Source organism: Aspergillus piperis, assembly GCF_003184755.1.
Source record: "Aspergillus piperis CBS 112811 unplaced genomic scaffold BO85scaffold_8, whole genome shotgun sequence".
NCBI classification, from domain to species: domain Eukaryota; kingdom Fungi; phylum Ascomycota; class Eurotiomycetes; order Eurotiales; family Aspergillaceae; genus Aspergillus; species Aspergillus piperis.
In genome coordinates this window covers 77,335-104,330 of record NW_020291598.1, presented here as the reverse complement: position 1 = coordinate 104,330, position 26,996 = coordinate 77,335, and the positions used below count along the sequence as shown (strand labels likewise).

Sequence of the window (26,996 nt, the reverse complement as noted above, 5' to 3'; positions counted from 1 at the left end):
GATCAGCAACATCTAAGGTGCACATTTGTAGTAATTGGGTTCTCTCTCGGACATGGTCTTAATTGGGAATTCTATCTACCTTGCCTATTCTTCGGTAGGAGTTGCCGGGCCTTGGATGTCCTTTTTTTTTTTTTTCTCTCAATCTTTCTCTCGCTGCCTAATGTGCACCGCACATGGTTCGACCGGTCGCATGGAACGGAACGAACAATCCAAGGATTTTAGTCCATTCCATCCAGCTTAAAGCCTACTTGACTACGTTGTAAAAAGAATGCCGAACCACGGATACCATCTACAAGGATCTTCTTCGGTGATAAAATAAAGTAATGTAATGGATATATGCTATAGAACCATTAAGTAATAACTAGCTTGGCTAGAAAAAATATGTATCTATACAAGCAATAAGACTTGCGGTATTGCTTTCAAATCACCAATTAGGTGATAGACGAGAAGAGAAACTCCGTCACTCATTCACATCCTCACCTCCACCTCAACCCCCACCGCACTACATCTCAGCCATCCACAAATAGAAAGCTTTGGGGATGGTTTACAACTGCATAGCCACAACACCCATCACCAAGCCCGCAGCAACAGACATCGGCGCAGTAAGAGCCATACCGGCGCCGGTGGAGACGGGGGCAGTCGTCTCGGTACCGCTGGCAGAGGCAGTAGAAGTACCCGAGGCAGAGGCGGAACGAGTCGAGGAGGCTGTAGTCGATAGAGTGTTAGCGCCCGAGGTAGTAGTGGTTAGTTTGCTGGTGCTGCTGCTGGAGGTGGAGCTTGTGCTGGTGCTTGCAGTGGTGATGGAGCTGGATCCAGTGGAGGATGAGGAAGAGGTGGAGGAGGTATCAGTACCAGTAGAAGTGCCAGTAGAGGAAGAGGAAGAAGAAGAGGCGGAGGTAGTCATGGAGGCGCTGGCGGTGGTGGTGGAGCTGGAAGCACCCTCGACGGTGAACTGCTCGGATTGCGCGAGGATACCGCTGTTCGTGGAGGAGGTGGAGAGGAGGTTGATTTGGTAGCCGGAGCTGTTTTCGTTGTTAGTATGGTGGTGGTGATGATGGTGGATGAAATGTAGAGAAGTGGAGGAACATACCCATCGGTGACGCCGGACAGGCCGGACACGGTGTAAGATCCCTTGGAGGTGTCGACATCAGAGGCGACCTTCTTCTCTACAGTGGGGTAGACGGCGTTGTTGACCAGGTAGAGGTCGAAGGTGGAGGGGTCAGTCCTGTGCATGGTGGTTAGTATGTGGTGTGATTTAGGGCTGATAAGGGAAAGAGGGGACGGGGACATACGAGACGGAATCCCAGGTCACGGTGAAGGAGCTGGAGAGATCGACATCTTCGCCCTTCTTAGGGGAGGTGACCTCAAGGGCTAGTGAGAAGTTAGATGACTGTATCGGAGAATTGACTGGGAAGATAAGAGTGTAGACTAACCGCCGACGAAGGCAGCCAGAGGCAGAAGAGACACGGCGTAAGAGAGACGCATGGTTGCAGAGGTGAATAAACGAGGGAAGGGGAAAGGGTATCAATTGGAAATTTAATGATAGAAGAATGATAGAAGAGTGATGGAAGAAATCAAGACAGACTGAAAAATGTCGGAGGAGACCCTGGTTAAATAGAAGTGTTTATGGGTATCCAGTTTGCCATCGTGTCTCACAAATACTGCTAGTTAGTTTAGGGCCGAGATGACCGAATCTTCAATCAACGGGTTCAGTTCAGTTCAGTCTTAGCCGCCCCAAAGAGAATCCCGGAGAATGAACCGAATCCATTACATGACAACAAGAACACCAACCAGTCTACTGCTACTACTACTTACTTGCTAGTACACTAAGTCAAGTAGATCCCCCGATGGTCTGTGAGTGGGCGGCTTCTCAATTCTTGGATCATTTTGAAAAACAGGCATGCTATATATAGCCGACTGGTCAGGAACCAGGGAACGGGGCGAACGGGGGATGGTGAGGTTTCTGATGACAGGCAATTGATGCTGGCGCAGGATTGGACTGGTTTCAGGTGGACAGGATGCAGCGTGGACCAATCGACACTCGATTGATAACGCATGGGGCTATTAGCTTATGCGGATAGAACATGAGTAAAAAGAAAAGGAAGAGTAGGGTAGAGTGGAAAAGACCTGTCAGAATCACACTCCCTCGGTCTCTTTCTCGCTCTTACTCCCTCTCTTTTACTCCATATCTCCAATTAATTTCTCTTCTCCTCGCACCGCCACTGCTCGTAGTCCCATCTTGGCAGAGATTCCCCCATGCATAAAAATAATAATAATTTAATCCTCAACTGCTCAGGTCCAAACTCAAAATCTCGACCAGCACAGGATACTAACACTCCCTCCCCTCCCATCAGCCCATCCTAACCTCCCCGTAAGTAGACCTCCTATATTGCTTCCCACGTCGCACTTTGTGATTCCTTCCTTATCAATGTTGGAATTCGTCATCCTCACACAATAACTTGTTTTTGTTGGACGCAAGGGGGCTCCACTGGGTGCCTTATCAAGCCTGGCGGTTAACCGTCTAACCACTTTGTAACTAGCCATAACCAACTAAATCAATAGACACTAACCACCTTCATAAATAGTATTTTAACTCTCTATCTCCCCACCCAATCAACACAGCACGATTGACTCTTTGTTCAATGGGGGAAAGAAACCCTCCCTCCCACCTTTTTTAACTCCGCGTCTTCGTATTCCCTGATAAAGCCGAAATTGAGTGGCTGGCACTGCCCTTTTCCTTTTTCTTTTCTTTGACTGCAGGAACACGCTTTCTTTCCTTTCCCCCCTGAATTGCAGATTTCGTTGCACAAGGAACGATACTGTGCAACACATCCTCACTTGCAGTAGATGTAAGTGTAAAATGTAATGTATTGTCGATCTATTTACTGCCGCCCGATTGAAAATATGGAGTTAGTAGAGCGGGGTAATATCTGCATCTCAGACAGATGGCATTAGATTCCACTTTCTGGTCGAGAATCTTGGTTGTGACTGTGTACTGTGGACCGTTAGATATGTAATTTAACTATAACAACTTAGGTTATCGACGTAGATTCATCTATCTGCGACGCTCTGAACATGTATTGGCCTTTGGCTTGACGGTGGGGAGTGTCGGATGCTGGTATCTACTAAATTGGACCACTATATATAACACTGAATTAAAATCTTCAACGCTGACAACCGGTTGTAATCCGTATGAAGATTCCCATCCTGAACCTTCTATCCCAGCCCTTGTTGCAGGGTTGCTACACACATGTTGTGTTAGCTAGGTAAGTGCTTACTACTAGCAGTCAGGGGCGCCCGACGTGATACAATTCATCCGATTGTAATGTATTTGACGCATCGCGAAGATGATTCGGTGGTGTGAGATGTTACTCTTACGAGGTATACTTCAATCCTTCTGATAAGTGCATTAAGTAGTCATTATCCTAACATACATTTGCAGGCAACTAATTACTCATTTCTCATGAACCCAGACCATTCCGTCATGACAATTTACACCCTCATCCGAGTTGAAAGGATTTGAGGCTGTTTACCAGGCAACCGTCGAGCTCAGCCCATCCAATTCGCGCTGGTAGTTCCGGTGCTGCGCAATCTGGTAGAAGAACATGCCCACGAAATCCTTGGCGCCCTTCGCGATCTGCACGCTCTCCTTGAAGCTCTCCGGCTTCTGCACACCACCGGCCGTGACCACGCCATACCACTCCACGGGCTGTGGCTTGGAGCTGGTGGCCACTTGCACGTCCAGCACGCTACCCAGCGCCTCTTTGATTAGCTCGGCCGCTTCACCTGTACCAGCCAGTGGCTTCAGGTGGCCAAATGTCTCGGCGATCCAGTACCGCATCTGCCCGTTCTTCCGGAGCGTCTCCACATGCGGGCCACCGGGAATGAACGTGGCATCGAACATGGTCGATCGCTGTCCATCGTACTGGTGGTCGGCGATGATGCCCTGCGATGTCTCCTTCGATTCTCCGTCCGCATAGATGGGCGACCGCTTGGTGCCGATAACAAACGGCAGAGCACCCGCCACCTTCACAGCGGTCTGAATGCCCTTGAAGGCCACCGGGTCGTATCCGTCGCCAATTATGATGGCAATGCGCCGACTGGCGATGGTCGGAGACTTGGGCGGAAATTCGGTCTGGGAAACATGGATCGTCTTTAGGCCGTGGTTGGCCATGAGGGCCTTTTGGGGAATCGGGGCGCCCACGACTTCCGCCACCTGCTGCGCCAGGGTCAGGTCGATCTCCGCCAGACGCTTGCCGGCCAGGCGCTCGTAGACGATAGGGTCATCACAGTGGTCCAGCTCGAACCCAAAAGCCTTGACAATGTGCAGCTTTTCGTGCTCCGACATGGAGTTGTAAAAGAGTTGAGCCTGGGAATGATGTTCGCGGAACTTGGGGCTCAACGCGCGCCTCTTGCGGCCTTGTACCGGCTCGGGGTATGACTCGAAGCCGCCACCCTGAGGAGCAGGCTCGTCTGGCTTTGCCGCCTCGAAGCGGTTGGGCCAGTAGTTGACGGTACCCTTAGTGATGCGGTGTTTCATGGCACCGTCGCGGTTGTGGTTCAGCACGGGGCAGACGGGGCGGTTGATGGGCAACTCCTCCCAATTGATGCCGAGACGGCTAATCTGGGTGTCGAAATAGGAGAAGTTACGGCCCTGAAGAAGAGGGTCATCGGAGAAGTCGATACCGGGAACAATGTGTGATGTACAGAATGCAACCTGCTCTGTCTGTGGGAAGAATTCATCCACGTTGCGGTTGAGTTCCAACACACCAATGGTGCGGGGAGGAACCAGATCCTCTGGCCAGATCTTGGTCGCATCGAGAATGTCGAACTCAAAGTCATCCTGTTTCTCTTCAGGGATGGTTTGGATAGACAGGTCCCATTTCGGATATGCGCCGTTGTCAATCGCCTCCATCAGATCCTTGCGGTGGAAATCCGGGTCTTGACCCGCCAGCTTCAGAGCTTCATCCCAGACAAATGAATGCACGCCTAGGTGAGGCGTCCAAATAAACTTGACAAAGTGGCGCTTGCCCTCCTTATTGATAAGCGAAAAAGTGTTGACACCAAACCCTTGCATCATCCGATAGGACCGGGGAATGGCGCGGTCCGACATGGCCCACATGAACATGTGAGTGGCTTCTGGGTGCAAATAGCAAAAGTCCCAGAAGTTGTTGTGCGCGGTCTGTGCCTGAGGGACCTCATTATGGGGCTCAGGCTTCACAGCGTGGACTGCGCCAATTAGTCAAGTCAGAGGTAAGAAAATGGATTGGGATGGACGTACCGAAATCAGTGAACTTGATAGCGTCCTGGATGAAGAAGACCGGGATGTTGTTTCCAACCAGGTCCCAATTACCCTCGTCTGTGTAAAATTTGGTTGCGAATCCACGAACATCACGCACCGTGTCGGCGCTTCCCTTGCTGCCCTGCACGGTGGAAAAGCGGACGAAGACCGGTGTATTCCGCGATGTGTCAGTTAGGACCTTGGCATAGGTCACGTCCTCACAGCTTTCGAGTAGCTTAAAGTTTCCGAAAGCGCCGGTTCCACGGGCATGGACGACACGCTCGGGAATCCGCTCGTGGTCGAATCGGTGAATCTAGGATACGATCAGCCACTGCATACCTCTCCACGATAATCAGCACAGGCATGTGGAAGTACCTTCTCGCGCGCAATCTGATCCTCTAGCAACGATGGACCTGTGCGATGGTCGTCGACTGACCGCAGCCAATTGTCGGTATTGCTAATGGGCACGCCGTGGTCGGTGGTCTGACGCTGCTCAGTGGTGACATCGACCAGGTCGCGTTCCAAGTCGACCGTTTTCTTGTTCTTAGACGAGGCCGTCTTAACGGCTTCGTGAGCTTTCTCAAGCCCTTCGGCAATGACCGTGGCCATGGTGATACTGTGGGGTTGTTGTGAATAAAGCCAGTGATAGGGGATCCGATAAAAGCTGATGGATGACAACAAAACAATTCCAGCGACCGGGGGGGCGAGCGTACATTATGTATAAACGATATATGATTATCGGAGCGCTTCCCAGTTCTGCGAGCCAGTCAAACATCCTCTGTAATGGGGGTGGTCGGATTGGCTGTCTGGCACGTAACCATGACGTTGCGACCGAGACGTCACCGTGACCACTTTCTTCCCCAGATCCATCCGGTGCTTAGAATGCTTAGAAATCTGCAGGCTTCTTATCCACCAGATTCAGGGTCTAGACATTGAGCTAAAATCAGGCTGTCTTCCCACGAATGGGCGGTACTTGGAGGCGCTCATTGGCGCGTTCACTGGTGGTGGTAGGGTTGATGTTATGATGTTATTCCCAGTCGGTCCTCATCGGCAAAGGCGGTCCGATAAGCGATAAGGATTGTGATGCATTTGCCATCCAGCATGCACCGCATCATCTTGCGGTTTCCAGGATTGCTGAGCCCTGAAGCCTGAAACCTGAGACAGTGGAGCACCTTTTCTAAGCGTGCATCAATCTGCACTACGGCCATGTGTTGTACCAGTACCTCCAACCAGTGTCTCCGAGTGATACCTTGAGGCTTGGCCTCCCGGGAGCATCCATCGTTAGTACCCTCGTATGGATTAGTTCAGTCCAGTCTGACTGTCTACTAGACTAGCGGCTGCACACGCGAAATTGCCGATTACTTGTACCCCGCGTAGCATCCGGTTTATGTTCATTCAGACGTGTCAGAACTAGTACCTATCCAAGCTTTGCCGTCGTGCTGCTCGTCCCCAATCGAATCAATTCGTCGACCACCTCTTCAACCAAGTTCACGCGCCCAGACCATGCGGCAGAGGATTAAACAACTCGACCTAGACGGTCGCGAGGGCCACGATGCCATTTTCGAGGCCTCCTACCTGGATGATATTCCGGCCGCCTTGGAGGCATGGGGAGCGTCTCACATCCTACTAGTCGTGAGCACGACCCTCGACACCAACACATCCATGATCAGAGACTTGGAGGCCCGTCTATCCGATTGTGTGCTACAAAAGAAAACGGGAGTGGGAAGTCACTCCCCGTACCGGGACATCATGGATATTGCCCATACCATTCAGTCACAGGGCATTCAGGCTGTCATCTCCATCGGGTCCGGTTCCTACTCTGACGCATGCAAGATCGCCGTCATGCTCAGTGCGACTCTCCCAGCCGGCTTCGGCACTGACGATATGGAAGCCCTGGTCGATCAGGTTTACGGTCTGGCTGGCCCCGACGGGATCAAAGCGCCCACCACCAAGCTCATCTGCGTGCCAACCAGTCTCAGCGCCGGGGAGTGGAACCACTATGCCAGCGGCACCAATGCTCAGGGCAAGAAACAGCACTTTGTGCATCCCGAGGGATCCCCGAGCTTGATCCTGATGGACCCGCGGATCGCCAGTACCATGCCCTCACACTTGTGGCTGGCGTCGGGTGTGCGGGCTGTGGATCATTTCGTGGAGACACTGTGCAATCCTGAGTGCCACGAGGAAGCCACGGAGCACATCAAGAAAGCGCTGCCAATCCTGATCCGGGGTCTCAAGGATTATCACACCGGTCAGGAAAAGCATGATGAAGAGGAATTGCTCAAAGGCATTTCGGAATGTCAGCGCGGCTCACGAGACGCTCTCCTGCCCTTCATTCAATGGAAGATTCCTATGGGGCCAAGCCATGCGATCGGCCATCAACTCGTGAGTCCGCTCTTCGGTGGCGCATCTACATCGACTGTGCTGCGATAAAGACTACTAACCACCGAACTTCTGCACAACAGGGAAGTGTCGCTGGTGTGCAGCATGGTAAGTGATGCAGAAATCACTTCAAGCTGCGGAAAGTAGAAATCCACTAACCGTTCTACGTATGTTCAGGAGTCACGGTAACTAAATCCGAGAAAGCCACCAATTGTTGACAGGCAGCCGACTAACCTTTCACGTTTTGTGTAGAGTTGCATCATCTTACCCGCGACGTTGCGATACACCAAGCCTCAAACCGCGGCTGCCCAGGAGATAATCCTCGACATCTTCAACTCGGTGTTGGGGTTCCAGGAGACTGAAGCCGCTGACGCTATGTTACGATTTGTGCAACTCCTGGGGATGCCATCCCGGCTGTCCGAGGTCAACGTGACCAGTGACGAGCAGTTGCACAAGATTGCCGATATGACTTTGACCGATGTCTTGGCAGAAAAAGGGAACCTGCCCGACAGAGCTGGTGTGCTGCAGATCCTCGAACTGGCTCGGTAAACAAGTATTATGCGGCGGGTCGAAGGAGGCGTCTTCAATTTTCACTTCGTCGTACTATGCTTCTAGGAGTATGTTCCACCATGAAGAGTGGCAGACTGCCTTAGAAGTGTAAGCTGTTCTTTTAATCCCTTTTTGTGCTTCTGGTTTGTTCAAGAGTCCAATATCTGTGGGATGGGTTGTGGACGCGCGTCCAGAAAGCACGCGGGAAGGAATGGAAACAGCAGCGCATCCGAGACTCCACTGACGTCATGGGTCACTGCACCTAGGTTGGTTAGCAGGTAGCAGTTAGACTAGTTAGACAGTATATCTTCGCGAGGCCATCTGGCATCTCCGGTCATAGATGCACATAATTGCGAGTTGCTGCCCATCTGAACGTGACAGCCTCTGAGGTAAGTAGTCAGACTCACTCACGTAGAGATTGATTACTGAGCCATAAGCTCCACCAGCAGATACTTTTTCAGGTTCTGCGTACGTCATATAAAACCATCACCAGTTAAAACATCTAGCAGACCGCAGTGAACATGCCTTTTGGAAATCAGGATTCCGGAGTGACTGGCGCGGCCAAATTCGTCACATCGACCCTCGGCAACGCGGTCGGCGGCGTCTCTCGCACTGTTGGCGGGGTGACAGGCGCCGCGGGGCGAGGTATCGGCGATACCATCACCGGCGCCACGGGGAGCGCAGGGAAGCCTGTTGGCGATGCACTAGGGAGTGTGGGCAGCGGCGTGGAAGATGGAGCTAGGAAGGTTGCCAAGGGAATTGAAGATGCTGGACAGTGGAAGTGAGAGATTTGGGGGGGCACGCGGGGCGAAAAATGGACGATGGGAATAAGAGTAAACAATGATGATGTCGATCGGTAGGCGGTGTGCTAGTTCTTCCTGCAGTTTCATGATTCTTGCTGTTGCTCGCGATTGGTTCAACAATTATCTATTAGGTTGCTTTTCTTTAATGCGATTGATGATTATCTAGTACGTCTGCAGGAACAGCACATTAATTTTAATAGTTTTAAGCATTGCTTCCACTGCCTGTTGTACTTGCATATTCTTGCGGCAGAATGTTCTATAAAAGTAAGCGGTCAGTTGAAAGCATGACTAGAGGCCCCGAACATGCAGCTGCTAGTTATAGAGAACAACTATTGATGTTGGCTAATATTAGTTATATCATTATTTGCTTTAGCTACGGGGAACATCTTATCCCTAGTCAACAGCTTCTAGTGGTGATGCTTACTACTAGTGATCTCCGTCAGCTTACTTACTAACTAGTAAACAGCCTTATCCTCCCTTTATCCCTATGCGGCTGTGACAACTCCTGAGAGTATATATTTAGATGACTACTACTCTTCAAATGCAACTACAGATTACCACATCAACCGTGCTGCACTGAGCGCAAGACACAGCCAATTTCCATGGAGATACATTGCATTAGTGTGCTTAGTATGATAATCTACGCAGCCTTCTCTCTCATAGCAGCAATCATAAAGTATTGCACTGAGAAAGTTGATCGTTCGGATCCGAGCAGACTAAGCGGAAGCAATACTAGTACTGGATAAATGTTGCATTAATATTATGACGGCGGATACTCCGCGCAAGAGAATACTGAAAGAGGCAAGATGGTCCTTTCCGGATTGATAAGCAGCACTCTGCCCCGTCGTCCAGAGGGGCAATGCAATTTACAGTAGCACTGGATGGATGCTGGATAGTTCCTCGTGTTCGTGACTTGCTAATACTACTAAGCAAACCGTCAGCAGCAAAATCGACGTCGACCCAGCCTTGCAGATCCAGGGTACAAGGAAACCGCCACTGGAGCCAACCCTTTTTTATTTTTTTTTTTTGACCTGGTTGACTCCGGCACCCCGACTCCGAGAACAGAACGGATAGCGGAAGATGGAAGGAAAACCTTAAAATCCGAGCCAAATTGACTCGAAGCTAGAGGGCAGAAGGCGAGAGAAAAGCCGAAGAAGCCCCTTCAGCTTAACTAAGCCGACCGGGGGGAGGACTGAGTCAGCGCCCGTACTAACCAGATGGAGGCTTGTGAGTGGCTCAATGGGGATTAGTGGACGGGTTGCCTCAGTGCGGCATCCACGAATTGGGGCCCGTCGCCGGTCAGTCCCGGCTCAGGCTTGAGCTCGCCTCCTCACTCTACTGACTAGTAGTGAGGAACTACTAGTAGTAGTATTACTCTCACTGCCTCCTCCTTCCCTTCCAGCCCCGGTCTTTCTGCCAGCCATCCTGTCTCTTTTTTGACTCCCTCCACCTCCCTCCGCATTCCACCTCCTGGCATCTTACTGTTGCTGACGCTCGACTGCCCCTCGACACCTCCCGCGTCGCTCACCCACTCCCGATACGCGCGTCAAGCCCCGTCCGCCCTTGATCTACCCTGCCAGCTCCGCTACACTTGGTTTTCTGCTACTCTCGCCGAACCCTCCGATCGTTGCGATCTCGCGAACGACCATCCCCCCCCGGCCTGTCCTCCCCGCCGTTCGTCAGGTTCGAAGAAGCGACCGGGTCTGGAGCAGACTATCGCGACGAATTTCTGCTCCCTGTCTCAAATCCGCTATCCTTCGTCATCCGGTCAATCAACTGCGCGGCTGCGATTGTTGCTCCCCGAAGGCCTGCGTGGCCGCCTCACGCAGGGTCCCTCCGTCCTAACCGATCCGATGATTGCCGCCCGCCGCTGAACATAGTTCGGGAATTCACCCATTGTAAATGGATCCCATACAAGGGAAAGGGGACGAGGAACTGAGTCGGGCCTCCGACGAGGTTCCTCCGATTCCCGACCAGGAAGCCAAATCCACCAAGCGCGCACGATGGGCGACGAAACGCATGACCGCCGCCAGCGGTCTTCGGAAGAGAGTCTCCATCCTGGAACGGGGCAACCGTCGTAATACGCGGAACAACATAACTGATGCAGCAACCGCAGGGCCAGAAAGCACTGAAACAGAAACAGCTTCATCGCGGAAAGTCTACTTTAACCTTCCCATCCCGGACAGCGAGCGGGACGAGGAAGGCAATCTGAAGAACGTTTATCCCCGCAACAAGATTCGCACTTCTATCTACACGCCATTGACGTTCATCCCGAAGAACTTGTGGTTGCAGTTCCACAACATCGCTAATCTTTACTTCTTATTCGTCATCATTCTGCAGTGTTTCTCCATCTTTGGAGATGCCGACCCGGGTTTGAGTGCTGTTCCCCTGATCATTATCGTCGTGGTCACTTCGATCAAGGATGCTATCGAGGACTGGAGGCGAACGGTCTCCGATAACGAACTCAACAACTCCCCGGTTTACCGTCTGACCGATTGGCACAATGTCAATGTCACCCTTGACAATGTGTCCGCCTGGCGAAAGTTCAAAAAGGCCTGTACTCGGGCCACCGTATTCACCTACCGTGCCATGAAAAAGCTCGTGCGCCGCAAGTCCGCCGACAAAGACGTGGCTGGAGATGTTGAGATGGCGGATGCCCGGCCATCCGTGGAACCCACCTCTCCGATTGAGTTGAGGGCCGTGTCCCTCGATGCCCGTGCTTCTGGAGATTGGCCGGATCATGCAGATCATTCCGGCAGAAATGCGGCCTCGGGCCGCGTCAAGGGCGACATCCTCAACCCGACCAAGACTGCTTCCGGGCAGGCTCGCTTTAAGCGTCAGCATTGGAAGGATGTCAACGTCGGTGACTTTGTGCGGCTGTACAACGGTGACCAGATTCCCGCGGACATGGTGATTCTCTCAACCTCTGACCCGGACGGTGCCTGCTATGTGGAAACCAAAAACCTGGACGGGGAGACCAATCTGAAGGTTCGCCATGCCCTTAACTGTGGTCGCGCAGTACGGAATGCTCGCGACTGTGAAAGAGCGGAATTCGTTATAGAAAGCCCTCCCCCGCATGCGAATCTCTATTCGTTCAGCGGTGCCATTTACTATAACCAACAGGACGATCCCGAGGCGCCGCCCCAGGAACGGGTAGAGCCCATCACCATCAACAATATTCTCCTCCGTGGCTGCAGCCTTCAGAACACAGAGTGGGCGTTGGGTGTGGCCTTGTTCACCGGTTCGGAATCAAAGATCATGCTGAATCAGGGTATCACTCCGACCAAGCGACCACAAATGGCACGTAACATGAACTGGAACGTTCTTTACAACTTTGCGATCCTCTTTATCATGTGCTTGATATCCGGTTTCATCAACGGTTTTGCCTGGGGACTGGATGACGCGTCCTTAACTTTCTTCGAATACGGCTCTTATGGTGGATCCGCCGCCGTGGAGGGTGTCGTTGCCTTCTGGGTGGGTGTGGTCCTCTTTCAGAACTTGGTTCCCATTGCCTTGTACATCTCACTGGAAATCGTGCGCTGGATCCAAGCGCTCTTTATATTCTTCGACCAGCACATGTATTACGAGCGGCTTCAGATGTCTTGCGTCCCAAAGGCCTGGAACATCTCAGATGACATCGGGCAGATCGAGTATATCTTCTCGGACAAAACAGGTACTTTGACGCAAAACGTCATGGAGTTCAAGAAATGTACGGTCAACGGCGTCGCATACGGTGAGGCCTATACTGAGGCCCAGTTGGGAATGCAGAGACGCCAGGGTTTGTTGAATGTGGAGGAGGAAGCTGCCAAGGCTCGCCAACGTATCAGCGACGGTCGCGTGGAAATGCTGCAGCGACTGCGTCAACTGCACGACAACCCATATCTCAAGGACGAAAATCTGACCTTTGTCTCGCCTCAGTACGCAGCGGACCTAGGGGGTGCGTCCGGTGATGCCCAGAAGCAGGCTGTCGAGAGTTTCATGGCCGCGCTGGCTTTGTGCCACACAGTGGTTACGGAACGGATTCCGGGTGACCCCCCGCAAATTGAGTTCAAAGCCCAGTCTCCCGATGAGGCTGCCTTGGTGGCTACTGCTCGAGACTGTGGGTTCACAGCGATGGGTCGCTCGGGAGATAGGCTCCTTGTTAACATCATGAGTGAAGAACGCAGTTATAGGATCCTGAACATTTTGGAGTTCAACTCGACGCGTAAGAGAATGAGTGTTATCGTTCAAATGCCGGACGGAACCATCCGTCTGTTGTGTAAGGGTGCTGACACGGTCATTTATTCTCGCTTGGCTCCTGGTCAACAACGGCAGTTGAGGGATGTTACCTCACAGCACCTTGAGACCTTCGCTCAAGAAGGTCTCCGTGTGCTCTGCGTGGCAGAACGTATTCTCGACGAGGAATTCTACCGCGAGTGGAGTCTTAAGCACGACGTGGCAGCAGCAGCCATCGTGGATCGCGAAGAGAAACTGGATGAGGTTGCAGGTATCATTGAACAGGATCTGATGCTCCTGGGTGGCACGGCAATCGAAGATCGGCTGCAGGATGGTGTGCCCGATACCATCTCTTTGTTGGCTGACGCCGGTATCAAGCTCTGGGTCTTGACAGGTGATAAGATTGAAACGGCTATCAATATCGGTTACTCCTGCAACCTTCTGAACAACGACATGGATATCATGGTATTGAGTGCTCCAGATTCTGATATGGCTGCCAAGGAGCTGGACAGCAAACTCGAACAGTTCGGAATTACTGGCTCGGACGAGGAATTAGCCGCGGCACGCCAGGACCACTCGCCACCCCCATCGACCCATGCCCTTGTCCTCGATGGGGACTGTCTTCGTTTGATGTTGGACGATGCCCTGAGGCAGAAATTCCTGTTGCTTTGCCGGCGCTGCAAGTCCGTCCTTTGTTGCCGTGTCAGTCCCGCCCAAAAAGCGGCGGTTGTTGATATGGTTAAGACTGGTTTGAACATCATGGCTTTGTCGATTGGAGATGGCGCCAACGACGTCGCCATGATCCAAAAAGCGGATGTCGGTGTAGGTATTGCAGGAGAGGAAGGTCGTCAGGCAGTCATGTGTGCCGATTACGCCATTGGTCAGTTCCGATTCCTACAGCGTCTCATTCTCGTTCATGGACGATGGTCGTATCGGCGGCTGGGCGAGACGACGGCCAATTTCTTCTACAAGGTAAGCAACCCTCTAGGTTCCCGTTGGAGCGAACGGCGGGTCCTAGCTTGGCTCAAGAGCTCTGACGCTAATCTTGCCACAGAACTTGGTGTGGACGTTCGCGCTATTCTGGTATTCGATTTATGACAACTTCGATGGCTCCTACCTCTTCGAATACACGTATATTACCCTGGTGAACGTTGCGTTCACCTCCCTACCCGTCATTTTTATGGGAATTTTCGATCAGGATGTCGATGATAGGGTGTCTCTGGCCGTACCGCAGCTCTACATGCGTGGTATTGAGCGTAAGGAGTGGACGCAGTTGAAGTTCTGGTGAGTCTGCCTGCTTTGTCCCAAGTCTGCGGTTTTGAATTCAAGCTAACGGTTGATCAGGATCTACATGTTCGACGGCTTCTACCAATCCATTATCTGTTTCTTCATGCCGTACAGGCTGTACTCGGTGGCCAATTTCCAAACAGAAAACGGACTCAGCATCGACGACCGGTATCGCGTGGGTGTGCTAGTCGCCACCTGTGCTGTGGTTGCTAGCAACACCTACGTGATGATGAACATGTACCGATGGGACTGGCTCTCCAGCTTAATCAATGCGATCAGTTCACTGTTGATCTTCTTCTGGACTGGTGTTTACTCATCCTTTGAGTCATCGTTGACATTCTATGGCGCCGCTCGCCAGGTTTATGGTGCGCTGTCATTCTGGGTGGTCCTCCTTCTGACCGTGGTAATGTGCCTTATTCCACGATTCGTCATCAAGTGCATCCAGAAGGTCTACTTCCCCCTGGATGTCGACATTGTCCGTGAACAAGTCATCCTGGGCCAATTCGATTATTTGAAGAAGTACGAAGCCTACGTGCCACCCGGTGCTACCAAGCTGGCAGCTTCATCGGACAGTGAAGCCTCGACCATTCCCTCGGACGGAGGCCATACTCCTCAGCCCCATGTCACGCGCGACTACCCCGTGCCTAATGGAATTGACCGCACGGCGGACTCGACACCTGTTGCACCGTTAGTCGATGCCCAAGGCGCGCCAACCAACCTGGGCAGCCAAGTGACCAGCGCCAACGCGAGCAGCGTGGCCTTTGGACTCCAGCGCCGCGAGTCTTCCGAGAGCACCAGTCGAGACCAATCAGCTTTCTCGAGCCAACTCCTAGCCGTTGATTCCACCAGCATGGAACCTCAAATGCCTCACAGTCCACTCAAAAGCCGAAGCGACCCCTCGACATACCCTGTATAGATAGAGTCCGAGGCCCCCTCCCCTGCTTCTTCTCTTCACCCCCGAAAACTGTCGATATACATACACACCACTCCCGACTCGTTGCGATTTGACCAAAAGCTATTCAGCAACTTTCTCATTATCTACTTTCGATCTTTGATGCCTTCTGTGAAGTTATCTGTCACCTTTGTGTGATTCTTTCTTTCTTCTCTTTTTTGATTTACCCTGGAGTTGGTCGGTTTTCCTTCGAATTTCTTCATTCTATTGGTATTCCCCAACTTCACGGTGCATTTCTATTTTCAGTTTTTCCCTTATCTTGTTTCCACGTCTCGCCCTGCCGATTATAACACCTACCTACCTACCCCTTCGAGCTCAGCCAAATCTGGCTTGCCTATTCGGCATCCGTGCTGGCGTGCTTAATTTTTGTTCAACCACATAATGTCTGAATTCCTTTACGATCGTGAACAGCTTATTTCCTTTCCCTTGTTTATACCGACCTCGGATATATACACACAACGCAGTGTTGTAATATAGACAGCCATCTATTAGTGAATTACATGACTTTTCAGCATAAGATTAGCCCCCTCTATAGTCAACCTAGTGATCAAAGAAACTGTAATTCAAGCTCTTGAATATGGCCCCAATGTATCATGCCTAATATAGTACCCACATACACAAGAAAACATCCCCAAACACATCTCTAAACCTCCCCTCCATCTTTCAATTTTTCCTCACTCCCCCCTTTCCCATCCCCATCCACACCCCCCAATTTCGCCGCCACATCCTTTGTAAACCTCGCATCTACCCCCTCGGCGAAACACGCCGCAATCACAGACAACCCACCAAACGCAATACTCGCCAAAAACACCGTGCGAAACGACTGCGAATACGCCGTCTTCACCGCCTCTGTCACCTTCCCCAGAATACTCGCCGTCATGCCGGGGACAGCATCATACGCAGCCGTCGTCCCCGCTGACACCGCCTCAAGCAGATCTGTCAGCGACGATGAAGGTAAACCAGCATTCAACGCGACGGCAGACACATCGCGCGGCAAGTCCACCGCGATGCGGTTGTCCAGGATGGCGACGTAGATGGCGGTGGCGATGGTGCCGGCAACTTGCTTTGCAGAACCAAGGAAGCCGCTTGCGAGGCCGATGTCTTGAGGTGAGCAGTACAATGGGCACATGATTATAGTTATCAGTTCGAGGTAGCCGACCCAGAAGCCGCCGATGGCGGTGAACTATTCGATCTATCTTAGTAACATTGCGATGGGGGGAAGAATTGGGGATAAGCGTACTGCGATGCCATATGCCTGGCGGTATTGGTTGATGGATGCCAGGGCGCCCGAGAATGCGGTGATCATCAGAGTGGTTATGATCAGTTGGTATTTTGTGTATCCCACGGGTTTCATTAGTATGCCGGCGGCGACTTCGCCAACGATGACGCCGGCGCCGGTGGATATCTATGCAAGGGATGTTGGTTAGAGGATGGCTTTGTAGGTGGTGGCAGGGGAGGTACTTACTGAAAGCCAGCCAGTTTTGATGGTGTCGGTGGTGTAAAGGGCGGTGATGGCGGTTGGCCAGAGGAGACTGTAATGCTTTGTTATTTGATTGACATCAAGGAGACTGGGAATATAAGCATACCTCATGGAGAAGTAGACCATGTTTCCTACTAGGGCCGAGCATACCGCACCGGCGTATCCACGGTTTCGGAGTAAGGACATGGGGAGGAGGGGCTGCTGCAAGGGAACGAAAATTTCTGTTGATTGGGAAGGGAGTGAGTTAGTTTACTAAGTAGTCTGCGGTACATGGCTGGCTCACGTACCATATAGAGCAAAAGCAAGCAAGCAGATGAATCCGATGACCAGAACAGCAACGACATGGGCTGAGTGCCATGCATATGATGAGCCACCCCATGCTGATGAAATTGAGTTAGCACCCTATGAGAACCGAGTCAGAGCTGTCCGGGAAGCTTACAGAGACCAAGCAGGACTAGAATCAATCCGCCAGCGTACAGGAGAAAGCCAATATAGTCGAATTTCTTGAGACCATCGATGCGACTCTCGTTTCCGCGCTTGGCATCCCAGCCAGGAGGGAAGTAGAACAAAACCAGCAGAATGATAGATAGACCACAGGTGATGATGTTTAGGTAGTAGGTCCAGCGCCAGGAGCGGGCGGTGTTGGCGATGAACAGATCTGCAATCAGAGAACCAAACGCAGAGAATGGCAGCGTTGTGATGAAGATGCCGGCGTTGACAACCGGACGAGCACGGTTGGGGACCAGCTCAGCGATCACGAAGCTGAAAGTTAATTGCACTGCAGCAGCCAGACCGCAGAGGACACTGCCTCCGATGACGGTGGGAACGGTTTTGGCCGTTGCGCAGACTATGGCGCCGATGAGGCCGAGGAGTTGACCTCCAATCAGGATGTATCGGCGACCAAAGAGGTCTCCTAAGCGACCAACTAGTAGGAGGCCAACCTAAAGTGTGCTTAGCAAGTCTGTATACTTGGAAGAAGCATATTTCAGCAAAAGGAGGACGCTCATACTCCGGAGATCAGAGTGAAAACGGTCGAGATCAAGCTGTAGCTGGGGTCCGGCCCTGCAAGTAAAAAGACAGTCAGTCAGCAACTGTTGGCTGATAGTTCCAGGTAGTCCACCTTTAGAGGGGAGATCAACATACCCAGGTCAGCATTGATAGCGCTCAAGCTGTTTACCTACTTGATGGTCAGCGACAGGATTGCTTCGGTAATGAAGGGAGAGACTGACTGGTAAGACATAGCCCAGGTAGAGACTGATGGCCATCAAACACACGGCAATGAGAGAGCCGACAAAGTTCTTACTGCAGTAGTATCCGGCCGGCAATTCATCTAAGTCGACAGGGGTGGCCGTTAGCTCACCGGAACTCTTTTGGTCCATTATCCTGCCTTAGAAAAATCACTGGCGGAAGCGGATTTGCGAAAAATAACGAGGAAAGGAAGGAGACAGGGGGATAGAATTAAAAGAAAAGCCGGTTAAAACGTGGGAAGACAAACTGCGGATAAAGCAGCAGACGCCAGCGCAGAAATGAAGCCATGACGAATCGGAACGGAAACAACTGGCCTGGACCCAGTCCAGGAACATCAAACCATCTGGAAAGCGCCGATTCGAGAGGGGTGAAATTAGGGCACTTTGTGATCCCTGCCTAGTGCGTTCGTGGAGTCCGACGGTGTCACGGCGCCATATTAGTTGGACAACTAGCATTTCCGTCCCTGGGAGCGGGTGGAGCACGTATATTACTCTTCACCATATGGCCAGGACCAGTCTTGCTCAGATCGTCTTCAGAGGATTAATGTCCATGGATTATGCTCTCTCCTCACTCAGCCAACCGAAACCTCGAGACGGGTCGCTCGGCGAAATCCCATCCCAGCATCCTGAATCCTGCATCCTGCACCTAGTACTAATGATGTATCTGAAGACATAACGTTTCGAAATGCCCCCGCAAATGTAGGCTCTCTGGAATCTGACCCGGACTGCGACTTCCCTCGCCCTTCTTTCGTTCTCGCCAGGCCACATAGACACCCTTCCATGGAAGTCGTATGGAAGGAGGTGTCGTCGACCGACCCTCCAGTCGACTTGAAGGCATCTCGAGTGTCGTCAATTATTGCCTGCAACACCGTTCTTCTCGTGATTGCGACCGCAGGGCTTTCAGTCCGTCTGTTCGTCCGACTTCGCTACCTCTCAGGGCTAAACTTTGATGATCTGTTATGTGTGACCAGCTGGGTACGCTTCCTGGCCCAGTTGAATTCGCTCATGCTCCCCCAAATATTGACACTAGGTTGCCCAAGGTCTTCACTTTTGTTCTGTGCTTTGTGTGTATCTGGAGTGAGCTGCCATGAATCAAATGCGCACACGAATGGATAAAGTTGACGCATTTCCTCCCACAGTGACCCGCTATGGCTACGGAAAGCACATTGCGACGATAAATAACTTGGAGAAGCTTGAGATGTTTCTTAAGGTTTGAAATTCACTAAAAGAACAACGAGACCGCTTTCATGCTGATCAATTTTCATTGATATATAGCTTGACTTTGTCAGCATGATTGCGTATCTTCTCGCCCTCGGCACCGTCAAGGTCTCATTCTGCCTCCTTTACCTGCAGATCTTCCCCGGAAAGGCGTTTCGAATCGCTTGCTGGAGCCTCGTGGGCCTCCTTGTCGCTGAAACGATCGAGGAAACATTTGTCGTGATCTTCCAATGCTCACCTATTCACAAGGCATGGGATGCTAGCGGCAACGTCAAAGGCCAATGTCTATCTCTGACGGCCTTCTACTACATCTCCTTCGGAATCCGCTTGGCTACTGATCTAGCGCTCTTCGCTCTCCCTCTTCCCAAAGTGATGCAATTGAATATGACATTAGGCAAACGAGCCGGACTGGTGATAATGTTTGGATTGGGTGTGCTGTATGCTGGTTCCCCTAAGCTGGAACCCACGTGGGAGCTAGGAATAACCGCGATTTATAGGGTGTCTGTGACGAGTATAATTCGAGCGACGTATATAAGCAATTTCTCTGAGGACCACACCTGTGTGTTGCCCCTTCCTCTGGACCCTTGCGTGTGCTGCGGCTAATGACCCATTTACTACATGAATAGGGACACTTGTCAACACTCTCAATTGGTCTAGTGTCGAAGTGGCTGTGGCCATCTTCATCGCCTGCATCCCTTCTTTTAAATCGCTCATTAGCTTCCGATTTCCTGCTTTACAACGGCTACTCGGGCTTTCCAGCAAGGGCGACTCGACCGGTCGGTCGAAGATGTATGGGACATCGACGCGTCGGACCAATAATGGGCGATCCATCATTGGACACCAGAGTATCAAGCTGAATACTATGACGGGGCAGAGCCGGGCCGATGTTGAAGCTAGTCGCAATGGCTCAGAGGAGCGGATTATTGGGGCCCATGAAGGCATTCAAGTCACCACGGATGTGAGTGTAAATGAAAGTGATTGATATGTGGTATAGTTGGATCATATTTCTTTACAGATTTCTTATATTATCTATAATGTCTATAAATTCGTGATCTCTCACTATCGGGTTCGTTCTTACCTGCAATGGACGGAACAATGTTGTATGTGCGGACCAGTCACTAAGTTAGCACACGCACTCATCGATCAATGTAACTAGCTCCAATGGCACCATGCGTGACCGCGACCAAGGGTTAAAGTCGAGAAGCTATTGATCTTAGCGCTGAGGTCGCCTTTAGGGCATGTGAGGTGGGCCCGTTCGGAAAGGTTTCCCCGAGAAGGGAAAAACCATCAACCATGCGAGTCGAAGCCGCGGACGACTTCCGGGGAAGGTGACCTTGGCGGAAAATATAATGTAATCCCTGGTGGGAGAGCAAAGAGCTATTTGATTCATACGATGGGCTGGCTGCCAGTCAGCTCTATAAAATCGGATTAAGATATCATTCAAGTAGAGTTTTTTCGAACCCTCTCAATGATAAGTTTGAAGCTCGTGAATCGACGGATTGTCTTTCCACTGATCCGCGGGACAAGCAATTTCAAGCTTAATATCGAAATGACCCACTTAGCGTGGTGCTTTCAGCTTCCACGACCTCCGAGTCCAATGGAAACGCCCAGGATCAAGCCTCCTTTACTTGCTGAGGCAACGTGCATGCTGTCGGTTTTCTACCGGTGTCGCATATGCCTTGGCCAAAGTGACTAGTTGGCTAGCCCAAGCACCGCTGAGGCCACGAACAGGCTTCCCTAGACCTGCTGTGTCTTGGTAAAGCGTCCCAGGGCGCTGTTTGCCCCTGTAGGTGTTGCATGGACATCGGAGATAATCAGCTCGAGAATGAAGGGGTGTTTTACCCGATTACTAGAAATCTGTCTTCCGCCAGCCACCCCCTTCCCCAACAATGATCAGAAAGAATAAACAACCGAATCCTTCGCTTCCCTAAACTATATCCAAGCCAAGTATGGTGGCCTTAGAGCGGGCTTGTCTCGGCCGATCATAAAACCCCGAGAAATCGCAGGAGCCAGTCGTGGGATGCCAAGCCACGAGGGCAGGGGAAGCCAAGTTGATTAAAGCTATTTAGTAACTGACACAAGCGTCTTGGCTCGTAGTCCATCCACCAAACCGTTCCCTCCCAAAGGCTGAAGCTGTATATATGAATCGCCCGCCTTCTCTCCGGCTTTGCCTTTTCTGGTAGTACCTGGTAAGACCTCATGTTCTTTGTATCAGATGTCATCTGTGCTCATCATTCCGCGCGTCAGAGGAAATTATCGACCCACCAAGCCCGCATTTTCTTTGTCCGCTCGAGGGACCATTCATGCTGAACGTGTCCGCTTCTGTAAGCCAAATTATAACCAATCGGAAACCCCATGCTCGCACCCGAGGGCCGTAGTGCAGTCGACGACATAGTAAGCGAAAAGATCCCTGCTAACGCGATCCGTCTCATTCTAACACCACCAATGGACTAAGCCATTGTCACTCTATTGGGCCTTTACCACGCCGCGACATATTTCCCCGGAGCGTTTAGCGTGGCGGATTTTGGCCGACATGCGGTATCGCAGCGCCACGAGTCCGTTGTTTGTCCCCACCATGATGGCTTGACGCCAGTCCGCCGTTTCCCATAGGCACAGGGGAGGCAAGCTAACAAAAGAATTATCCGATTGGTCTGGACAGCAGTCTGATATCAACAGGAATGTGCACTGGACCAGGGTATCTGGGTAAATTGGGAGCCATCATGGTGTCCCCTGGAATCAGACCAGACCTTTTGTCCTCGATCCGTGGAGCTGTTTGCTGTCTCCCTAATGAGTCCTTCCCGAGACATAATCTAGGCCCCAGGTTACTCCTCTCGTTAGACTCATCATGAAGCAGTCCCAACCCTCTCAAGGACACCATGCCATCGTGTTCGGCTGTTCAGGCATCAACGGCTGGGCCCTAGTCAACCAGCTACTCACAAACTACCCAGCCCCAGGGACTTTCAGCAGAGTGACAGCGGTTGCGAACCGTGCATTCACAGCCGAGGAGGCACACTGGCCAACAGATGATCGTATCCAGATTGTCTCCGGCGTGGACCTCCTGGCGGGCGATGATGCAGCGCTGAAGAAGACCCTTGCAGAGAAGATCTCATCTGTCGATACGATCAGCCACGTGTATTATGCAGGTATGTAGACCGCTTCCTGATTGCATGCATGCATATCAAATTATTGTGTCTAACCGTGAGGGTTTCAATATCTCTGCAGCATATCGTGCCAGCGATGTCCCCGCCGAAGAATGTCGATTGAATAAGGAGATGCTTCGAGCTGCTGTTCAGACGCTGGAGACTCTCTCTCCAAAATTGTCTTTTGTTACTCTCATTACTGGCACAAAGGCAAGTCACCTGCATATTCATATTATAAACACATGATCTTTCACGTGTAAGAGGCTAACAACAACCATCACATCCAACAGGCATACGGCGTCTACCTCCTCGACAAATTCCCCTTCCGGAACCAAATACCCTTAAAAGAAGACCTCCCCCGCGTGCCAGCCGAATACGCCAAAGACCTCTTCTACTACCACGAAGTCGACCTGTTGCAGGAGCTCTGCATCGGAAAGACCTGGTCATGGTGTGAAGTCCGTCCGGACGTGATAGTACGTCGCCACCCCCTTCCACCCCTTCCACCACTCCCCCCAAACACACTAACCGAAAACCCATGAAAAGGTCGGCCTCGCTCCCTTCGGCAATGCAAACTGCATGGCTCAAACAATGGGCATCTACCTCTCCCTCTACCGCGCCCTCGAAGGCCCCAATGCCCGCGTTCCCTTCCCCGGCAACAGCACAACCTGGACACTCCAATCAACCGACTCCAATCAAGACATAATTGCGCGGTTCTGCATCCACGCTTCCCTCCAACCGCGTGAAAAAGTCCATACCCGAGCATTTAATATCGCGGACAGCGCACGCCCCGTCGCATGGTCCGAGCGATGGCCAATCCTGGCGTCGTATTTCGGGTTGGAAGGTGTGGGGCCGGAGGAGGGTTCCTTGCACCCGACGGAGTACATGGATCGGAACTGGGAGAAACTGAGACAATTGTGTAGTGACAGGGAAGGGGTGAAAGAGGAGGTGATTTATCGCAGTATGCATAATACGGGTGCCAGGATGGGGAGTCTGAGGTTGATGGATTTCGATCGCCCGTTTGATCTAGGGAGAGCGAGGGAGATTGGGTTTACTGAGGAGATGGATACGAGGACGTCGTGGTTTGGGGCGTTTGAGAGGGTGAGAGGGATGGGGATTATGTTGTAGATAGACATTTTCCTTTACCATTCTGGTCTGGTCGTGTCATATAAGTGTAAAGAGACTATAGGTAATGCCGACGGTGGTGGTGGTGTGATTAATTAGGTCACTGGCTATTATACAGAAGCTTGAATATAATATGCCGATGAATGTACCAGCCAATCATAGATCGATCGACTGATGAAATGTACGACTCAAGTCCACTCAAGCTTTCAATGGTGTCAGATGTTTCGTATACAGGCTTCCGATGACAACTATGGTCTTTTCTTCAGTATATACTAAACGATCCACACCACTCACTAACAGCTATAGAAAACGAGCGATTGTGTTTCCAACACCGCAGCATGATGTCTATATAAATACTACTAGCAGGCAAGACTGAATCTATGTAAGAGGCTTTTGACAGTCCGTAGGAATTTTCTATCTTAGTAGTATCATAGTGCCAGCCTGTCATAAATAGTAAGAACTTGAACTTTTTGAATACCCCATAATGTCATTAATCCTCTTTCTAGTACTACTATTTTTGAGACTATTGGTCTATAACCCGTCACTACTTCTTTAACGTAGTTTAGGATACATATAGAAGGTGCAGAGATTTGAGCCCACTTTAGTACTCACTATTATGTCTCGTCAGTGTCAGCCATGGTGATTACGACTACACAATCCAGGACGCAAGCCAGTTCATGGATAAATAGAGAGAGGGGACTGCAGCCAACTATAGGGGAACAGTATTAATATCGAACCAAGGTGAGAATTTTGATATTAGACGAATTGAAACAGCTACATCGCCTTCACACCCCCCCGCTTGTCAACCATAACCCACATATCACGCCAGAATCCAACGCCTCCCTTGATCACAAAATGCGCGGAAGGTTTGCCGGCAATAGAGTGAAGCTTGAAATTGCGGAATAGCTGTATCGAATTAGAAAACGACAGAATATAAAAGATTGTAAGGGATAGGATGGGGAGGTACAAACCTGCAGAGGGCCCTTGAACAGCTCCATCATCGCAATATCCTTGCCCAAACATACTCGCGTCCCGTAACCAAAAGTAAACATATACTTGTTCATGAGCTTGGCGCGCTCTGCGTCCAGCCAACGCTCTGGGTTGAACACATTTGCATCAGCGCCAAACACCTCCTGATCGCGGTGGACGATCCATGGGTTAGACGAGATCTCCGTGCCTGCGGGTGCGAACTGGCCATAGAGATCGATACCCGGCTCGGAGACATATCGAGGAAAAAGGTTTGGCGCGGAAGGGTTCAGGCGCAAGGTCTCGCGGACACACGCGGCGTAGTAGGGCAAGTGCTCCACAATCTCCTGGTACTGGGCCATTGGACTGATGAGGCCCTTTCGGGCAGCATCATCGATCTCGGCCATCATGCGCTCGTACACCTCCGTGTGGGTCATGAGGTTATATACCAGCGCTTGGAAGACAGTTCCGGTGGTGTCGGCGCCAGCAAGAAGGACTAAGAGGACCTCTGCCCGGATGTACTCCATGTCTAGGGGCTTGCCCTCTTCGGTGCGGGCCTCGAGGAAGGTCTGGAGGAGATCGATCCGGCCGATGTCCTTCTTTTCTTCGAGGTCGCGCAGACGCTGGTCAATGAGTCGGTCGCGGAAGCGCATCAGGACTCCGATACCGGAGTCATCTTGGGGAGTCGCAACCAGGTATTTCTTCATGAAGGTCGTCTTCATCCAGCTGGTGAAGGGGTGGAGACGCGCCAGGAGACCGAAGGCTGGCAGGCCGTCGTGGAAGCCTTGTACTAGACCGCCGACGTCTTGTCCTTGCTCGACGAAACCAAAGGGTGCACCGAAGCCGACCTCGCTGATGATGTCGTATGCCATGTAGCTGGGAGAAATGTTAGTATGGCCTGCGGGATGAAGGGATGGGTCCAAGAATAGCACGGCACTCACACTGCCCACCATGAGAAGTCGAAGACAGCGCCCGTGCGGGCGAACCTCTCGTCGATTTTCTGTAGCCAATGCTCAATGTGGGCGTCGAGGAGCGGCTCCATGCGCTTGACGTTGCTAAAGCTGTACTGTGCAGGTATCAGTCGAGTGGGCTCTGAAGAAATAAAGAGTCGAGTTGAGCGTACTGGGCCGGCAATGTGTTTCCGGAATGCCGCATGCGTCTTGTGAGAGCGCATGTTGAACAGAGACTCGGTCTCGCCGAAAGATCCGGTGATGTAGTGTCCCGTTTTGTCGGCATTGCGATGGTAGATGTCGGGGAGCTTCTTGGGGTCGCTGACAAGCAGGAGCGTGGGTGTGATACGGACTACGGGGCCTGGAAACGTTTGAGTCAGGCTTAATTCCTTTCGCAACTTGTTATTCAGGTAGTACGATGGTTTAGCGTACCATATTTTTTTGTGAGATCGTACACTGTCTGCAGTTCAGTCTCGCGCAGATTATGCCATGCAATCCAGAGTCGGGTGACGCCGCCCCAGAATGGACCAGGAAACTTCGCCAACGGATGGAAAAAGTGGTAATAAACGATCTGGTACACGAATTGAAGGACCACATAGGCGACCAGACCCAGGATCACGTTGGTGGTCGTGACCTTGGAGAGGAGATCTTCACCCAGGCCCATGATTGTTGTTGCTTTTGTAGTCGGCGAGCGGACAGATGGCAACAGAATTCACTGGGAAGCGACCCCAAGCTCTTAAAACATGATCACCGACAGCCGTTGGAGGGGAGCTTTGGACTTAGGCCCGCCCTAGGTCCAGCACCGACATCTGGCTCCTCTCTCCTACGTAAATGTGGCCAGACGACGAATCAGTTAGCCTCGTAGTGGTACCACTGAAGAAGCGGCGGTGCGCCATCTAAGCATGTACCGGGACTCGATCCGAGGAGAACACCACTGAGGCTACTGCATTGGGAGGGTAGACAATATGACCGGAGTGTCGATCCAACCAGACTGGAGCCATTGACAAGCGTCACTCGAAGATCCACCCCCAGTGCCGACAGACAATGACCAGTCTAGTCCGTCAGAGCAGCGTCGAGCCGACGACGTACCTTAGTGGTGCGGGGACAAAGTGAAGACTCATGAGCAGGGAGAAATGCGCGGCCGAGGGTTTAGGACCTCCAACGGCTCCTAGTGTCTCTGATGGAGTGGGCTTGCCGAGTCGCGATGAGCCATTATTGGCCGTGGTTAAGCTCTCGGGGGAGCAGTTGACACTTGTCAGGCTCGAAGTTTGTCAGAGACTGCTACTGAAATGGTCATGTCCTGACATCAAGACCATGGAACCATTTCTAGTTTGATGAAAGGGACCATTCCTTCCGTGCCAGTTTGTGGAGTGCCGTTCTTGCCATATATACTTATCCCCCCAATCC

At 51.6% G+C, this 26,996-nt stretch overlaps 9 protein-coding genes across 9 annotated transcripts; 5 read left to right on the top strand and 4 right to left on the bottom strand.

Moving 5' to 3' along the window:
- Nucleotides 1-312: 312 nt before the first annotated feature.
- BO85DRAFT_448864 (GPI anchored serine-threonine rich family protein) lies at nt 313-1,880 on the bottom strand. Its single transcript, XM_025660040.1, has 4 exons — nt 1,434-1,880; nt 1,293-1,371; nt 1,091-1,225; nt 313-1,022 (listed from the first exon to the last, which is right to left on the bottom strand). Exons 1-4 carry the CDS (start codon nt 1,483-1,485, stop codon nt 545-547), a joined length of 744 nt encoding a protein of 247 aa, XP_025515690.1. The 5' UTR covers nt 1,486-1,880; the 3' UTR covers nt 313-544.
- Nucleotides 1,881-3,386: 1,506 nt separating this feature from the next.
- catA (catalase catA) lies at nt 3,387-6,095 on the bottom strand. The gene is made up of 3 exons (XM_025655217.1): nt 5,657-6,095; nt 5,282-5,594; nt 3,387-5,229 (listed from the first exon to the last, which is right to left on the bottom strand). The coding sequence occupies exons 1-3, from the start codon at nt 5,888-5,890 to the stop codon at nt 3,530-3,532; spliced, it is 2,247 nt and encodes a 748-aa protein (XP_025515689.1). The 5' UTR covers nt 5,891-6,095; the 3' UTR covers nt 3,387-3,529.
- Nucleotides 6,096-6,784: 689 nt separating this feature from the next.
- Nucleotides 6,785-8,209, top strand: BO85DRAFT_459001 (iron-containing alcohol dehydrogenase; the record flags this gene model as incomplete). Its single annotated transcript, XM_025661620.1, has 3 exons — nt 6,785-7,663; nt 7,714-7,772; nt 7,915-8,209. 3 exons carry the CDS (start codon nt 6,785-6,787, stop codon nt 8,207-8,209), a joined length of 1,233 nt encoding a protein of 410 aa, XP_025515688.1.
- Nucleotides 8,210-8,466: 257 nt separating this feature from the next.
- BO85DRAFT_448861 (uncharacterized protein) lies at nt 8,467-9,180 on the top strand. Its single transcript, XM_025660039.1, has 2 exons — nt 8,467-8,598; nt 8,659-9,180. The coding sequence occupies exon 2, from the start codon at nt 8,731-8,733 to the stop codon at nt 8,992-8,994; it is 264 nt and encodes an 87-aa protein (XP_025515687.1). The 5' UTR covers nt 8,467-8,598; nt 8,659-8,730; the 3' UTR covers nt 8,995-9,180.
- A 1,734-nt stretch (nt 9,181-10,914) lies between these two features.
- On the top strand, nt 10,915-15,430 carry BO85DRAFT_487585 (phospholipid-translocating P-type ATPase domain-containing protein; the record flags this gene model as incomplete). Its single annotated transcript, XM_025663468.1, has 3 exons — nt 10,915-14,199; nt 14,282-14,511; nt 14,572-15,430. The coding sequence occupies 3 exons, from the start codon at nt 10,915-10,917 to the stop codon at nt 15,428-15,430; spliced, it is 4,374 nt and encodes a 1,457-aa protein (XP_025515686.1).
- A 679-nt stretch (nt 15,431-16,109) lies between these two features.
- On the bottom strand, nt 16,110-18,325 carry BO85DRAFT_419873 (trichothecene efflux pump; the record flags this gene model as incomplete). The annotated part of the gene is made up of 9 exons (XM_025657879.1): nt 16,110-16,649; nt 16,707-16,871; nt 16,932-16,998; nt 17,053-17,167; nt 17,234-17,326; nt 17,386-17,887; nt 17,956-18,008; nt 18,090-18,123; nt 18,176-18,325. 9 exons carry the CDS (start codon nt 18,323-18,325, stop codon nt 16,110-16,112), a joined length of 1,719 nt encoding a protein of 572 aa, XP_025515685.1.
- Nucleotides 18,326-18,812: 487 nt separating this feature from the next.
- BO85DRAFT_513278 (uncharacterized protein) lies at nt 18,813-20,399 on the top strand. Its single transcript, XM_025664701.1, has 6 exons — nt 18,813-19,168; nt 19,234-19,270; nt 19,333-19,403; nt 19,469-19,848; nt 19,909-19,970; nt 20,038-20,399. The coding sequence occupies exons 1-6, from the start codon at nt 18,974-18,976 to the stop codon at nt 20,391-20,393; spliced, it is 1,101 nt and encodes a 366-aa protein (XP_025515684.1). The 5' UTR covers nt 18,813-18,973; the 3' UTR covers nt 20,394-20,399.
- A 1,857-nt stretch (nt 20,400-22,256) lies between these two features.
- Nucleotides 22,257-23,860, top strand: BO85DRAFT_468430 (SDR family oxidoreductase; the record flags this gene model as incomplete). The annotated part of the gene is made up of 4 exons (XM_025662262.1): nt 22,257-22,554; nt 22,634-22,737; nt 22,842-23,024; nt 23,095-23,860. The coding sequence occupies 4 exons, from the start codon at nt 22,257-22,259 to the stop codon at nt 23,674-23,676; spliced, it is 1,167 nt and encodes a 388-aa protein (XP_025515683.1). The 3' UTR covers nt 23,677-23,860.
- Nucleotides 23,861-24,447: 587 nt separating this feature from the next.
- Nucleotides 24,448-26,253, bottom strand: BO85DRAFT_438004 (cytochrome P450; the record flags this gene model as incomplete). The annotated part of the gene is made up of 5 exons (XM_025658652.1): nt 24,448-24,579; nt 24,645-25,515; nt 25,581-25,705; nt 25,763-25,950; nt 26,022-26,253. 5 exons carry the CDS (start codon nt 26,251-26,253, stop codon nt 24,448-24,450), a joined length of 1,548 nt encoding a protein of 515 aa, XP_025515682.1.
- Between the last annotated feature and the right edge of the window lie 743 nt (nt 26,254-26,996).

What these genes read in the sequence shown, in the direction of transcription:
- BO85DRAFT_448864 (XM_025660040.1), bottom strand. Translation starts at nt 1,485, where the DNA reads ATGCGTCTCTCTTACGCCGTGTCTCTTCTGCCTCTGGCTGCCTTCGTC. An exon ending in TCTGGCTGCCTTCGTCGGCG is followed by an intron (nt 1,372 to 1,433) that starts GTTAGTCTACAC and finishes ACTTCTCACTAG; the next exon opens with CCCTTGAGGTCACCTCCCCT. An exon ending in GTGACCTGGGATTCCGTCTC is followed by an intron (nt 1,226 to 1,292) that starts GTATGTCCCCGT and finishes CACCATGCACAG; the next exon opens with GACTGACCCCTCCACCTTCG.
- catA (XM_025655217.1), bottom strand. Translation starts at nt 5,890, where the DNA reads ATGGCCACGGTCATTGCCGAAGGGCTTGAGAAAGCTCACGAAGCCGTT. An exon ending in ATCAGATTGCGCGCGAGAAG is followed by an intron (nt 5,595 to 5,656) that starts GTACTTCCACAT and finishes ATCGTATCCTAG; the next exon opens with ATTCACCGATTCGACCACGA. An exon ending in TATCAAGTTCACTGATTTCG is followed by an intron (nt 5,230 to 5,281) that starts GTACGTCCATCC and finishes TAATTGGCGCAG; the next exon opens with TCCACGCTGTGAAGCCTGAG.
- BO85DRAFT_448861 (XM_025660039.1), top strand. Translation starts at nt 8,731, where the DNA reads ATGCCTTTTGGAAATCAGGATTCCGGAGTGACTGGCGCGGCCAAATTC.
- BO85DRAFT_513278 (XM_025664701.1), top strand. Translation starts at nt 18,974, where the DNA reads ATGGAAGTCGTATGGAAGGAGGTGTCGTCGACCGACCCTCCAGTCGAC. An exon ending in TGTTATGTGTGACCAGCTGG is followed by an intron (nt 19,169 to 19,233) that starts GTACGCTTCCTG and finishes AGGTTGCCCAAG; the next exon opens with GTCTTCACTTTTGTTCTGTG. An exon ending in TTTCTCTGAGGACCACACCT is followed by an intron (nt 19,971 to 20,037) that starts GTGTGTTGCCCC and finishes CTACATGAATAG; the next exon opens with GGACACTTGTCAACACTCTC.